This window comes from Crassostrea angulata, chromosome 2 (assembly GCF_025612915.1).
Source record: "Crassostrea angulata isolate pt1a10 chromosome 2, ASM2561291v2, whole genome shotgun sequence".
Classification (NCBI taxonomy): Eukaryota; Metazoa; Mollusca; class Bivalvia; order Ostreida; family Ostreidae; genus Magallana; species Magallana angulata.
The window spans coordinates 51078460-51094154 of NC_069112.1; the positions used below are offsets into that span (position 1 = coordinate 51078460).

The window sequence follows — 15695 nt, forward strand, 5'->3', positions numbered from 1 at the left end:
TTGTCGTATTTTTCTGACATACATAAGTCATGAAATTAAAAAGGTGTGCCACAAAATACGTATATAGGCCAATTAAGAAATTGTAAAAATGTCGTAATTTGACATAGTTACGAATTTCCTCAGTAAGAGGAAATAAACATGGCCGATGTATTAGAAATTATCAGGTGTTCAAACTTTGCAGCGATAAAACATAAAGATCAAAGACGAAAAGACGAGGAAAAGACCCCCTATATTAACCATCCTATAGGTTGATAAGTGATTTGCTATAGTGTCGTTTCTTGGGACACGATTGGTCGTTGTTGAATATTATGTACACATGTATATATTATGATACAAGTTATTTGATTTGCAACTGACTACATATATCTTTATCGATAGTGTTTGCATTAAAGAGGTAAAATACAGATGTCATTGTCTATTTAAAGGTGTAGCCAACATATTAACTGAGGAGGCAGGTATAGCAGATATAGCAGTTATTCAGGTATGATAACCGGAGACTTAAATATGTTATTTGTGTCTCCGATGGTAACTAAGTAATTCAGTAAATAAATAAGTAACTTATGCTGCATTATTGACAATCTTCATCATTCAAACTGTTGTATAGTGACATTAGGGCTGCGTTTTACAAAAGAACTTGCAACCAAATTGATGAATATAATAAATCTAAAACAAATCAGTATTTTAATCTTAAAGGTGTTAATTATAATTATAATTATTGAATATCAAAATAGTTGTAAATAAAGGGTTCTGTTAAGATTCTGTTCATTACATACAGGTCATTCACATATAATGAAAATATTTACGACTTTGTCATTAGTTTATTCTTTAGTAAAACACAGCACAGGATTATATGTAAATAACAAGTGTAAAAGAACAGGTATTTTGATCTTTGAGACAGAGAGAAAACTATTTTTAACATTGTTAGATTTGAAGGTTCGGGTAACCGTACCATAGGTGTGATTATAAAAATATTACCCATTTTTTGTTGTTGTTAAAAGTCAGTTTCAATGCAAATAGGACTACAAGGTACATTCATTCTTCATTAAAAAATTCCCTTATTGATTTGATATTTTGACTAATGAAGGCCATGGAAAGTAGTTGAATATCAAACAGAGAAATGCATTCATCAGACCAGTGTAAATAATTGGCAAGTTCTAAATGCCTAAATTTTAACACTATGATATGTTATTAGAATTCCACTTGTGTGTTACATTTTAATTACCGTACTCTGTTTTTAGGCAGCCCTTCTCCATGATACAGTAGAGGACACAGACACTACGTTTGAAGAAATCCAGGCACTGTTTGGGGAGGAAGTTACAGGTAAAGTACCGATCAGACTCAATCTAACAGAAAGTATACCCCAACTAAACCGCAGGTTTACTGACTGGGTTTACAAGAGTGGGCCCAAAGTAAACCCAGAGTGGACACAGAGAGTAAACCCCGATCAGAAGTATACCCCTGAAAGCAGACGCTACATGTGTATTCAGAATGTACAAGGGGCAGAAATTACAAGCAGTAGGATGGTAAGATAAAATACAGGTCTGCTTCACGCTTCAGTGTGTACAGTTGACTCCAAAAGCATTTCTTGAGTAAACCCAAAGTAAACCAAATTTTTAAAAAGTAAACCCGGGGTTTAGTTGGGGTTTACTCTATTGTTAGGTTGGGTCTGATCTATTCTTTATATTTGCATCTACGGATTGTGATTCCCTATATTTGTTATGAAAACTTATAGTTAATTCATAGCTCTTTAGAAACAGCCAGACTGAAATCTACACATCCCAATTATCGATTGTTCGAAACCTACAGCAACCAATGAAAAATCAGGGACTGCACAAAATAATCATGATGAAGTCAGACTCAAATTCCCATAGTAGATGATTTGGCTCTTTGTTATTTTACTTTACTTTTTACAATCAATTTATTAATTTGTTAAATGCAAAATCTAATTACAGACAAACCTCGTTATCTCACACTAGATGGTACTTATTAAAACTTCGAGATATCCGAGTATTCGAGATATCAAGGATAATATACTTAAAGTTTAAGTGTTTGGGACTTAAAAAAATCACTTCGACATATCCATTGTATTTAAGATATCAGTGTTTGCGATACCGAAGTTAAACTGTTTTACATTAAAATGCTTTTTTTGAAGATTCATGCGGGTTATGAAGATGGCAATCATTGCAGAAAAAATTTAGATAACCTGCTAACGCGGGTTATTTATTTTTTCTGAAATGTCACCACCCTCAAATTTGGCATGAATCACCAAAGAAAGCATTTTATTGTTTAAATGATCAGGTTCTTGTTCAATTAACTTATTGAGATCATTGAAACTATTTGTGACTGAGTTATTACAAAGTAAAAATTCATGGACACTACAAACTATTCATGTAGGTTACATTACAAGTCCAATACAATTCAAGAGTTTGAATAATGATTGCGTTCATTCCACAAGAAATACATGCATTTAACTGGTTTAGTTTGATGTTATACATTGAAGTACATTAGTTATTTTGCAAAGAAGTTAATCCTTTTAGATTGCTTACCGTATATGTTTATTTTGATTTTTATTCGGTAAATTCATTGCAAAATGCCCATGACCACCTCATAAAGGCAAACAAGCCATACTTTGTTCATTGTGTACATTTTTATTAAACAGTAGTAATTAAAGTCATTTTGCATTTCTACCACCTTAGCAATATATGAAGAAAGCAATTTCTATGATCTACTGTGAACCAACTTTTATTTGCAAGCGATAAATTTTCGTGAGTTTCTCGAGGACCTCGTCGTCGTGAATATTTCACGCCACGATGTCATATGGTTGGTATAACAAGACGGGTCTAGGTTAGGCTTTGTTGTGAACATTAGTCATGGTGAACCAGTTTTGCATGAGTAAATCGTGAAATAAAGTCGCCACAAATCAAAGTTGGTTTACTGTATTTTTCTTACCACTAATGTAAATATTGCATTAAAGACATAATTGCTAAGTAGTCGTAACCTAACACCAATACATGTAGCTACATGTACATGGAGAAGACATATATGTATATAAATTCGAGTCAACCTTGTATTATGATATTTGTAAATTACTGTCCTTATAAATTAATGTACTTTTTTAATTTTAAACCACAGAAAAATGTCAGGCTTTTTAGAAAATGAGAGCATAGAGAGACAAATGAATTCTGCTTTATTATTTTTTTTCAGGCATTGTCAAAGAAGTGACTGATGAAAAAAATTTACCAAAGTTGGTGCGGAAACAAAAACAAATTGAGCATGCCCCTCATGCTAGCTATAAAGCCAAGCTGGTCAAGCTGGCAGACAAGCTGTACAACCTGCGGGACTTGAACCGCTGTACCCCTGTTGGCTGGTCCCAGGAACGAGTGACCGAGTACTTCCAGTGGGCCCACAAAGTGGTGGAGGGACTAAAGGGGACCAACCAACCAATGGAGGACAGCCTACAGCAGCTGTTTAAGGAGAGGAATATAGTGTAGTCATAATAGTCTATGCAGGGGAATATACAGTAGTCTTAATAGTCTATGCAGAGGAATATACAGTTGTCACTATTTTTTATATATGAGTATAAAAGTTGTCTGTTGGCCAGTCATTTGTTTCATCTTTTTGTATAAGACCTGAAGTGTTGGAACTGTTTTGTATTGTAATCTTTAATATTTTTGGTATTTACAAGTGAAGAGATAGTATTTTTGATATCAGTATTAACTATTAACCTATTGGTAACGTACATTTCGTCATTTGCCGTAAGACAAATCACAAGATAGTGCTTCCATTTGGAGTATCTAGCTAACTACAAAACAATCTGTCTTTCCAATTTTGTTTTTAGACATTTCCATATGCATTTTAAAACAGACTGTGGTTGATATTATGATATATCTATCTTTTTTTTTGCTGAATTTTCTGTAAATTTAGGTGGGCTGTCCTTATTGTTTGATCATAGGCTAAACAAATGATTCAGAACAATTACTGTAAACTAACTTTTATTTTCCGCGAGGTTAGCGAGAGCCTCATCGGCGCGATTATTTCTAGAAAAATACGGGTTTCGATAAGGCTAGGTCATGAACATTAGTCGTCGCGAACCAGTTTATCGGAAGTTAATCACGAAATAAAGTCGCCGTTAATAAAAGTTGGTTTACAGTATTTTCTAAAAAAAAACCAATATATACATAAACTAATGTGATTACTACTAAATAAGTGCATGGATCTAGTCAAGTTTACACAAACAATGCAATGGCAGTCTGACCATCACACCTGTGGGGCAGATCTCTGTGTATATTGTACCACCAGCCTCCCATTGTATTGGACAAAGAAAATTGACTTGTGTTATTTCAGGATTCCTTATTTGTTTCCTCTATTCCATGATGATATTTTATTTTTACTTGTTGACCACTTGTTACAATCTATTTTCAATTTAGATGTTCTGTTGTGTTTTTTTGTGTGTCTAATTCTGTGGTAATATTAAGCAGCACTTGTTACATGAACAAACTACAGTAGGAGATTTCAGAGACCTGTTTAACAACTACTGTTAAGAATAATCTTACTACAGCATTTAACAATTGACTATGGTGTTTAGAAACCTATTTAAGAAATAAGATTTAGTTTGTGTAAAAAATATATAATAATAATAATAATATGTACATCATGTGTGAAGAAAAATTATACTCAAGATACATGTAAAATATATCTTTGTTTGTAAAGCATCTGGCTATAAAGTATAAAGTGTGATACACTTTGCAATGTAGAGAGATTTCCATTGTTATGCTGACTGTTTTAGGGGGTGGTGTGAGACTTCACTCGAGTCTCAGCCAAACTCAGCACAAAATCAGAGTAATATTTTACCAGTAACTGGTGACTGGTTGGCTAGTCATCTGGGTGGAGGTGGCTTTGATCTATCAGTCGTTTGAATGAACAATTATGATTTACCTGGTATGTTCTAGATTTTAAATTAATGAATTGTTCCGTTTGTTGCCTTTGTTTTCAGGCCTGTAGTTTACATTGAAAGTGTACATGGTGTCCTTTTAAGTAGCTTTGTACATGCTCATTGTTGTACAATTATTAAACTGCTTTTGAACAGGTAATTATTATGGGAGCAATTTTGATACATGTCTATGTGTACATAACACTCCTGTAGTATAGATTGAGTACTAAGGGGGTCTTTCATACTGAGGTAATAAAGTATTTTCATATACACTGTATTTATCTGTTTATTTTGTTATAATGTTTTCCAATTTGATTTATTTAAGGAATGAATTCAATATTTATTATTTTTATGCGATATAAAATGGTTTGGGACTGTTTACGCTTTATAAACCGCATAGCGGTTTATAAAAAAGCGTAAACTGTTCCAAACCATTTTATATCGTATAAAACTAATAAATATTGAATTCATTGCTTATAATTTAATTTTTGTACTCTTCATTATAGATAAAAACATCATTTGACCTTTAAAATGACGTAAAATTGTAAGAAATTCAAACGTAACGTCAGGTGTATTGTTACGTTTTTTACATTAGTCTTCTGTGACGTAGGCAACATTCTTTATACGATATAAAATAATTTTTTTAGCCAATCAGAAAGCTCGTTACAACCAGAATTAAATTATATACATGTACTAGATTGTACTGTCAGGAAAAATCAAAAGATGTAGCCTACATGTAGCTTGAATACTCACTGTATTTGTAATAATGTTAAAGGTTAAAATCATTTGTGTAAAAATTTAGTTTGTTTTTATTTTATCGCCCTCCCTCGTAGGTTTGGTGATGTTTAACATAGATATAAGTTTGGACAGTCTAAATGAGGAGAATGAATTAGAGTAGTAATGAAGAATGCTGTTTAGTCTATCAAGACCACATGTAAACTTGATGTGTATATTCTAGATGCTTTTCTAGGCCATTATCATATTTAAAATAATCAGCCTTATTTCTAATCTTCCTCTCTCTGACATAAGTCCATAAAAACCTCAAGAACAGAAAATTTTGTAAGGAATTGGTAAAAGTGTTATAGGCCCTTAAAATCTTTCAAATACCAGTAAATTAATGTTCATTAAAATCTAGATTTTATACCCCCGCAAACGAAGTTTAGGGGGGTATATTGGTTTCACCCTGTCCGTCTGTCTGTAGACGCAACTTTGTCCCCCCTATAGAATTTTTTATTACTGCATGGAACAGTTTGAAAATTTGTACATATGTTGAACACCATCTGAAGATGTGCACCTGCAATTTTTTTTAAGATCAGACAAGTTTTAATGATTTTATGACAGTTTTCATTTTCCTTATTCTATATATTGTACACTAATGTTGAAAAGTAAGGGAGGTAATCCTTACAGATTTAATTAATTAATAGAAAACACTCTAAAATATATTTATATAAATACATCCAGATGGAGTTTTTTGTCTTTATGTCTTAATTAATAAAAAAAAATAATTTTTTATAAGTATTCTATCAACTGACAATGCAAAGTTTTTGTTTGTCAATGATAAATTCTTAGGAGCTAATAAGAACATCAAAGACAAGTGTGGCTGAATTCATTTGTCCCAAGGGAGCCATTATCTGAGCCATGGTTCAGATGGAGCATGTGTTTAGGGGAAATTGATAATCTGTAAAATGGGTGATGGTTTTGGGGCTATTTTAAAACTGTTTCATGTAAACCAAAAGGTCTATCATTATAAGGAAATAAATAATATGAAGTTAAACTATTTTTAGAAGTTGTTTAAATTTATTTGTCAAGTAAATTGATGAAGTGACCCTACTGGGCATTAATTTAAATGAAATTCAAAATTACTGATATGATTGTAGTGTTTTGGCAATTTTAAAATTGTTTGTAATATTAAATTTTCTTTTTTTTTTACATATTTTTAGTAGTATGGTAATTATGGTAATGTTTTGGGAGTTTATTAAATTTAACAAGTTCATCAAAGAAAATCATAGTCCTATGGGATCAATTTTCTGATATGGAGTTCCATTGTGCCATAGGAGAAAGTGAGGAAAATTTGAAACAACTAATTGCATCTGTCAAGACTCTTATTAGAAAGATATTGAAAGTTTTATCAACAGAAGAGCATTGCTTGGCTACCGGTATTTCTATTCACTGTAAAGGGAGGGGTTATTGTCATTTTGTTGGTTTTTCTTTAAATCAATTAAATTAAAAAAATATATCATCAAATACATACATTTGTAAATGTATTACTGTTATAGATATGTATTTACAGTGAAATTCTGACAACTTTGATTTTAATTTTTCTTTAACTTTTTTTTTTTTTACAATTCTAGAAATTTTTTTTTGTACTATGTGTTCCAAACCTTTATTATTCAATTCAATTATTTGTCCCATTTGAAATTAGCCTAGTGGGGGTATTAGTCCCATTAGGACAGTTCTAGTTTCAATTACCGATATTTTGATTAAAAGTTAATTCCCTCTGAAAAATAGGGATGATATTTGGGTAAAATGAATGGAACAAAGAAAACAGATCATCTATAACAAGTTTATTCAATATTTTCACAGCTCATGATAAAATAGTTTTATGAAATGAACCAATTTGACACAGATTAAATGGATTTTCAATAAGCGCAGTGTGAAATGTGTATGAAGTGCATAAACAACTGTGGCAGAAAATGTCCAAGATGGGGGAAAGCATACTGACATACACAATGATAATGAAATCTCTCGGGATTCAGAGTCAAATTACAGAAATGGAGCAAATTTAATGGTGCTTTCATCAGCAATTAATTTGCATATATTGCATCTATCATTTTTAAAACATTCCAAAACACATCATTTATAATCATTTAAAATCAAGAACTCTAGACATTCTCATTCTCAGTGCATTTTTTTCCTGTTTATATCAAGTTATTTGCAAGAGAAAATTCAATTTATTAACATCAGCTTAAATCAACTTGAAAAAAAAAAAGTACAACTGATACATGTAATGGATTTGTAATGACCAAAAAAATCACAATTATCTATTGGTTAACTGAGGGGCAAATCTTTGTAATAACAATACACATGAATATATCTTTCTATATATAAGTAAAATGTATATATAAATCTAGCAACACCCATACCTAGATTTCATTTACACATCAGTCAGACACGAGTATTCATCAGACACACAACAGGTAAAACACAGCCTCTCTACTAACCGCGGTGTATAGAGCTTGTAAACACAGCCTCTCTAATAACCCCGGTATGCAGAGCTTGTAAACACAGCTCCACACAATGTCTCCATACAAAGACTAACACTGCCAGATTCAGTTATAAGGGGAATTCAGGATAAAAGACGTAGGAATACTTCACAATATTATATTAGGAATAATGGTAAGGGATGTGGGGATTCCCCCAAGAAAGAAATCCATCATTATAAAGAATAAACTGACAACACTATTTTATCAATTTTGAATAGTAAAAAATAAATTGACAACACTATTTTATCAATTTTGAATAGTAAAAACTTATGATATTTGAATAAAGAATTGAGATTGGAAAGGTTGCTGTTAGTAATGTATATGAAAATCTTGCAAACATGAATGCTTAGTGATAAGGGGGAACTCCCTGGGTGTACATATGGCATAGAAAGCTCTGCTGCTCTACAATTTTTGAGGTGTTTTACATCTCCTAAAAATCAATTTAAATTCACCACTACTGGAAATGAAGAAGAATCAAAAAACAAGAAAAACGACCATAAAACATAACACTCATCGTCAATATCCAAAATTTTGGGGAAAAAGTGTGGCGTTCTTATCAAATCAAAATGAAAATAAAAATCACACAATCATTATCAATTCTGCATAACAGACAGCAAGCAAGTAATGGTACGCTCAAAGATTGTTGCCATATAAATACAGAGAAGTGTGTATGCATATTTATATTAAACTCAGTGATAGACTCTCTGACCATCACATTACTAGAATTTTAGTGGTGTAGATAACACAAAGTAAAGGAAAATAGTATGCATTTCCTTTTTTACAGAAAAAAATCATAATATGGAGCAAGTCGTAAATGCATTTCTGATCAATGTTAATATCACACAGTACACTGACCAATGGCTACAACTCCAAACCTGTCCTCAAAGTGTGTTATAGTAAATACTGTATCATATTAGTGCAGAAACAAAACAAAATAAGAATAAATTATACTTTCCAAGTTCCTCATATCAAACAATAAAACAAACAATAAAGTATTTCTTTCCACACAAGCTCAGGTTGCAAGCCTGTCAACAAAACTAACAACAATCTATATTTCTTATGCCTTGTACATGTATCATAAAAAAAAAAAATTCAAAACTTTACCAAAAAAGAAAATTAAATTATAAAACAAGCTCCTTTTGATGTTTGAATTCAATCACCCAATATCTTAAAAAAAAAATAATCCGCTTTCAACAAAGTTCCCCAAGAGACCTTAATACTACAACATCTACAAAATCCTTGGATTAAATTTTCTGAATTTTCTCAGCCACGATGACTGGGTTGTGTTTACGAATCTGTTCCTGCGCTAGTTCCTTGTAATTAAAATCACATTGATGTTTGTCTGAATATCTGTGGAGGCTACAGAATAATCCCCCGCAACGGCATGGGAAACCTGCAATCACCGAGGTTAAAGTACATTAAACCATAACAATACTTTGTCAGAATTCTCCCAGAAAACAATAAAGCATATCTAAGTTTTTTCTGTTTTTACTTGTCTAGTGGTTTATCAGTAAGTAATGTCACGATGCAATTTACTTACAATTGGCAATTTTTTTTTCAAATACACAATTATCATTGTAGGAATTATAAATTTTATCATCTTTCAGTTTTTAAAATGATACATTTGTTCCTATTTTTTAATGACTGTTGCATATGACAGCCATTGCTGTATTACAAACGGCTCTAGTTGAGATTTGGTTTCCTTACCTCAGTGTAAGTGTATAAGTTTTTGGGATTTAAAAAACCCCTGCAAATAACAGAACTATATCATGCCTTTCTCTTTTTTTGTAAAATATATGAGAATTAATTTTGTGATGCTGTGACCTTCATCTCTTTATCAAATAACCAACATTTTCTGACCTGCTTAAAAAGTTATAATTTATAGGAAATTTCAATTCAAAGGGCTATTAATATATTTAAAATTTTTATTAAATGCGTTTTTGTTGGGTTTTTTCCTTTTTTCACTGATATGCATGTCACTGCAAACTTGTGCAAAGCCAACCTCAAAAAATCATGAAATTATTCTAGTTAAAGTTAATAGATTCTAAACTCCTGAATTATTTTGCTTTATGCCACCAATTCATATCTATAGCATCTGTGACATTACTTTTGGATCAACCCTTTTAAAGCTAGAGGATCCACTGGAGAAAAAGATTTACCAGTCAGGCCCACTTTCTTCTTGCATGTTGTGCACCGATTCTTCTTCGTCTTTTTATCATCAGGTGAAGAAGCCACTTCTGTACCGAGGCCTCCTACAATGTCATACATATCATCAAAATATCATTTACATATTTCCAAGAACTATGCATTCTCATGATGCATTTCTAAGCTGGCATATTCAGTCACCAGTTGTAACACTGACATTTGTAACTACCCTGTATAGCAATACTGTTTCTGCAACTTATCTAAATTCTCTTAATCACATATATGAAAATGAGTAGAAAAACACTAAAAACATCTTTTTTGATCTATTAAAATTTATAAAAGAGATAGAGATAACTCATTTGATCATTTTCCAACCTAGATCTCATCAGAAATAGTTAAAAAAATTAGAGAAATTGTTCAAAACATAGCTTGAATAGACTACCTCCTATATATCAAAGATGGTGAGTGCTGTCCCTTTACTTTTTTAAAATGTACTTTGAATTAACTTTTTAACATGATTGAAACAGGGGGTTTTCTGTGAATGTTTTTATTGCAATACACAGAAATACACATGTATAAGATTACCAATTTTAATCAATTTTGTCTTTGGAAACAAATAATGAAGAACTCCACTATCAGAAAACTGAGCCCCCTAGTTTGAAAGACAATTTCACTGCATGAATTAACCCTGTGGTGATAAATCTGCAACAACATAGTGTGCATTGAAAATTACAAAAACAACGTTTATTACTTTTTATCCTGATATTACAGTTTGTTGATGACCTATTATTACAAATCTGCGATAAATGTTAAATATACAACAATCATCATAAAAACAGTTGTCTACAGTTATTTTTAGAATTAAACATGTCTTCTACATAATGGTAGCAAGTGGGTCAAAGGGTTGGACTGCTACCCCAAATACACAGAAGTAGATAGACTGATTTTATAAAATTATAATTTACATACATAATAGAGAAACATTTAGCTATAAAAGGTATTTGAATAAATTAATACTGTAGTAGCACACATTTCCTTTGGGTCAAAATTTCATTGTTTTTAAACCAAATAAGATTTTGTCGGCATTTAATTTCGTCATATCACAATCTCTTTGTATTTATTATTACTTGGGTTAAAAATTTGTCATGGATTTAATTTCAATGATTTAAAATGCCAACAAAAATAATGAAATTAAATTTTCAATGAATATTTCTGCTTCTACAGTAAACTGAATTTAACAAATAAAATAATTGTTTTTAAATACGGTAATAAAAAGAAACTGTCTTCGCCTGTTGTTGACTATACATGTATTAATAACACAAACCCTTTGGGAAATTTTAAATCTTTATCAATGAACTTGTATTGTACACTGTGAATATACTTTATTTTTGTCCTTTTTACATATATGTTCTTAGTTTGAAAATATTTTTTTCAAATTATTTTTTTCCTATCTACTTACCATATTATTTCTGGGGTTTTAGGACCAGAAACAAGAATTTCTGGGGGGTTTTGTTTAGGGGGGGGGGATCTTAAATCCATCACCAGGCCAGTATTGATAAAGCAAGGTCTTACATTGTGCAAGATATAAACATCTAAAAATATGCAAAACCATGTTATTTTTTTAAGTACCACATTGGCTTACTTTTGGATGACAAGTCAACACTAGCCTACATTTGTAAACACATTTGAAAATAATTACGTAGAGCCATCAAACCCCAGATGAACAGACTGTATTGGTTAGAAGCAGTACATTGTTAGCACTAAGTTTAATCTCCAATGCCTAGCCTCTTTTATAGAATGAGCACCTAGGAGACATAGTTTTGCCCTCTCTAGAAGGGAGTGTGTGGACTGACCTGTGTGGAGAAGGGAGTGTGTGGACTGACCTGTGTGGAGAAGGGAGTGTGTGGACTGACCTGTGTGGAGAAGGGAGTGTGTGGACTGACCTGTGTGGAGAAGGGAGTGTGTGGACTGACCTGTGGCAATGTCCTCCTTGTCTGTCTCCTGTTTACTGTTGCTGGCCCCAGGGATAGGAACGGTAGGGCTACCAGTCTCCACACTGGGGGTGGTGCTGGCAGCTAGATCCTGCAGCGAGTTGGAGCTACCCGATTCAGACCCTGTAAATAAATCATATCTGTTAGTTCACAACCTTTCTATCCACCCCCATTGCATCAACATCACTCAAGACTGACTGATTCAAAAATGGTTCTTGGATTCAAACATGATCTTTTCTAATTGCATTGGGATGTTATTTGTTGTTATGTTAAAAATTTAAAAAAGATAACTTTAATTCTAAAATAATAGCTCTTAGGGAGGTATTCCTTAAATTGTTAATATAAATAAGATGTGTTGATAGAAGAGAAAACTAACATGCTTCTTCACTGGTACATTCAATTTATGAAAACCATGGTTTCATCCACCCATACATACACACATGAAAACATCACCTCCCTAAACAGTAACGCTTTAGCAACTAACAAACTAAACTACAATCATAGTCTACAAAGACAATACAGAGAGGAACCTTGTTACAGCATCTAAACATAAAGCAGACACACACACAGAGATTAAGTAATACTGTACCTAGGGAAGTGTGAGCTAACGTCGAGGTGACATTTCCCACAGAATCCGTCTCACCTGGTGCGGTCACCGTGGTTACCGTGGATGTAGCTACGGGACTCAGACGACCACTGATCGTCGGAGCATTTTCTTTACGCTTCATTGCATCTTTGTAGCACTTAGAGCACATTCCTTCAAAGGCAGTGTTACCATAGAAACCACAACCAGCACGACAAAGTGGCACTGGGTTCTGATTTCCATTCTGTTCCATATCCATGGTTACAATCTGTAATAGTCATTTCATCAAGTTGCACACAGTCAAGAGTTTTGACACTTAATACAATTTCAATACATAAATTGTGGTAAAAAAGGATGTGTGTTATGATTCATAAATACACATAAATAATGAACAAAATTCATTCTTGACTTTTATCAAATGTTTACATCAAGATGCAGTGGAAATTGCCATCACAATAATTTTTTTTATCAGACTATATTACACAGACTGTAATGACTTCACAATGGATTTTTTCATGTTACTTTTAAAATCTAATTATTGACCATCTGATGTAACAATAAAAAATAAACAGTGGTTGGGACTTATTGTTTGAGATGTGGATGCTGCTCTTTACTTTATATAAAACATTCATCAATAGATATGATGGGTTACTCAGAACTTAATGCCCGTATCCATCATACTTACATTTGTGTGAACCTTCTTTAAGTTGTTAAGTATCAGTTTCTGAGGAATACCAAACCTCAAAGATCCTGCGAAAAAAAGAGATTGAATGATGAAGGCTGTTAACTTACAGGTAAATCTCTGCACATATACTGGTACAGGGACCAGGGCCATGCTCTTGAATTAGAGAACTATAGGTAACTGTGTTAATGCCAGATGTATCGCAATCCCAAACATTCAATAATGAATTTTATTTATTTTAAAAAAGTGTTTTAAATTTCACATCTTTAAAAGCAATTTAATGTAGAAATTAACATATCATTTGGAACTTGCATATATCCTATATTCTATCCCATGTTTTTGCTTCCTTCACTTTTCGCTCGATATTTCATAGTCATTAATACCTTTCAAGTTTGTGCTCAAACTATATTCATCCACCAATATGAAAAATGTCCAGATTGTGTTTTCAAATGCCCCCTCTACTGCTTCAGGTTTCAATACACAACCCAAAATAGAAAGTCTACCTGATTTTGCATTGCATCAGCCATGAATTAGGCAGGATAACAATGTCGAAAAATTGTCCGAAGTATTCCAAGTGAGTTCCGAATGGTGAAAAGATGTAAACATTTCCCATTTTAAATCTCCTTAAAAAATTTGTTTTCGTTCCTGTGAACTTTTTTGAGTGAAAAATGATAATGTGTCAATTAATGAAGATATCTTGGATATTTTCCCTTTTATAGATTTCAACTGTATTTCTTTCACAGGTATGTGTATTTTTATCAAATATCATAAAAAAAAGTGATGGAAGCATTAACCTTGGACAGACTATAGTAGTAGAGAAGTCATTAAGAAGTGAATTTATTCATAAAATTATAAAAATATGACAATTTAATTATTGATAAACTCGTGTAAAAAGTTGTGTACTTTTTTTGGTATATCCTGAAATGAATTTTTCAAGATCAACATCTCATATACATGAATCCTTTAAAATTTCTAAACTCTTTATGAAAACCTGACTTCATGTTGAACAACAATGGATTAATGTGGTGAACAATGGGAATTCAACAATCTGATCTTGTTCAAACTGGTTGTCATAATGAAGCAAATAGTTTTTTTGAAATGTATACAGTAAAATTAAGTATTATCTAAGTAATTAGAGAGAAAACTCTACACGACACAAAAGTTTACTCTGTTTTTCACCAATAATTACTATCATATGACACATATATATTATTTCATAATAATATCCACTTCAACTTTGATTTCAAATTCAGCTCTCTTTCTCTCTCTCTTTTGTCCTCTTTGATATACATTTCTACATATTTCGTAATTGCCGTATATACGTCATTGTTTATCAAATGTTAGGCTAACTGTCGTTTTGTTCTATATCTTCATAGCATATGAACCATGATGATGCAAAATTGAAACTCAAAAACAAAAAGAAAAGGATGTTGAGTACCACCAGGATCATACAACGGTGTGAAAATTGATCACGTTAATGTTTCTGATGAAATAACGTCTAATGAGTAATTTGAACAAGACTAATATCAAAGAATCGTAAAAAAAGACCCACCCAAGATCACAGTTTGTTTGGTATTTCTGTCAGCAAAATGGCGACCTTGTACAGAAACGCTCGGATTACAGTTTTATTTAGCACTATACATTTATTTTGTATGCCAAAATGATCCCCAAAACATAAACATAGTATATATCTATTAACATCTTAATTAAACAAACCTGAAGACCTCTCGTTCCTTTGTTTTCTTCCTTATTTCTAGTCTGTACGTGTAACAATTATCCTCTATGACACTATTCCATTATTATAAGTCACATGATCATAATCGTGAGTATTCATTGGCCTAGTTGTTTACCATAAAGAGGCATACTATTGTGACGTCACAATAAGGGGGTAGCCGATGACAGATCAGCTAAAAATAGTACAAGGATTCACCAAGCAAATCCCCCCCCCCCCCCCCCCCCCTCTTTTTACCAAACTATTCATAATACCTTTGAATAAATTACGTTCAAGCAAGTACAGTAAGTGTGAATGTTTACGTCAATCTGTTTTGTTATCATTAATCGTATACTGGTATATATTTAAAATAATTATGTCATTGTGTTA

The 15695-nt window shown here is 32.2% G+C and overlaps 2 protein-coding genes across 2 annotated transcripts; one reads left to right on the plus strand and one right to left on the minus strand.

Moving 5' to 3' along the window:
- Window positions 1-90: 90 nt before the first annotated feature.
- On the plus strand, window positions 91-5200 carry LOC128171747 (guanosine-3',5'-bis(diphosphate) 3'-pyrophosphohydrolase MESH1-like). The gene is made up of 4 exons (XM_052837515.1): window positions 91-247; window positions 426-481; window positions 1239-1320; window positions 3205-5200. The coding sequence occupies exons 1-4, from the start codon at window positions 139-141 to the stop codon at window positions 3489-3491; spliced, it is 534 nt and encodes a 177-aa protein (XP_052693475.1). The 5' UTR covers window positions 91-138; the 3' UTR covers window positions 3492-5200.
- Window positions 5201-7479: 2279 nt separating this feature from the next.
- On the minus strand, window positions 7480-15430 carry LOC128172153 (AN1-type zinc finger protein 5-like). The gene is made up of 6 exons (XM_052837921.1): window positions 15311-15430; window positions 13598-13662; window positions 12919-13180; window positions 12312-12452; window positions 10353-10445; window positions 7480-9586 (listed from the first exon to the last, which is right to left on the minus strand). Exons 3-6 carry the CDS (start codon window positions 13169-13171, stop codon window positions 9438-9440), a joined length of 636 nt encoding a protein of 211 aa, XP_052693881.1. The 5' UTR covers window positions 13172-13180; window positions 13598-13662; window positions 15311-15430; the 3' UTR covers window positions 7480-9437.
- Window positions 15431-15695: the final 265 nt, after the last annotated feature.

Excerpts from the sequence above, each read along its gene's own strand:
- LOC128172153 (XM_052837921.1), bottom strand. The coding sequence starts at position 13,171 with ATGGATATGGAACAGAATGGAAATCAGAACCCAGTGCCACTTTGTCGT. Across the intron at positions 12,453-12,918 it reads GTTAGCTCACACTTCCCTAG|GGTCTGAATCGGGTAGCTCC; the intron begins GTACAGTATTAC and ends ATTTATTTACAG. Across the intron at positions 9,587-10,352 it reads GAAGAAAGTGGGCCTGACTG|GTTTCCCATGCCGTTGCGGG; the intron begins GTAAATCTTTTT and ends CGGTGATTGCAG.
- LOC128171747 (XM_052837515.1), top strand. The coding sequence starts at position 139 with ATGGCCGATGTATTAGAAATTATCAGGTGTTCAAACTTTGCAGCGATA. Across the intron at positions 482-1,238 it reads CAGATATAGCAGTTATTCAG|GCAGCCCTTCTCCATGATAC; the intron begins GTATGATAACCG and ends CTCTGTTTTTAG. Across the intron at positions 1,321-3,204 it reads GTTTGGGGAGGAAGTTACAG|GCATTGTCAAAGAAGTGACT; the intron begins GTAAAGTACCGA and ends ATTTTTTTTCAG.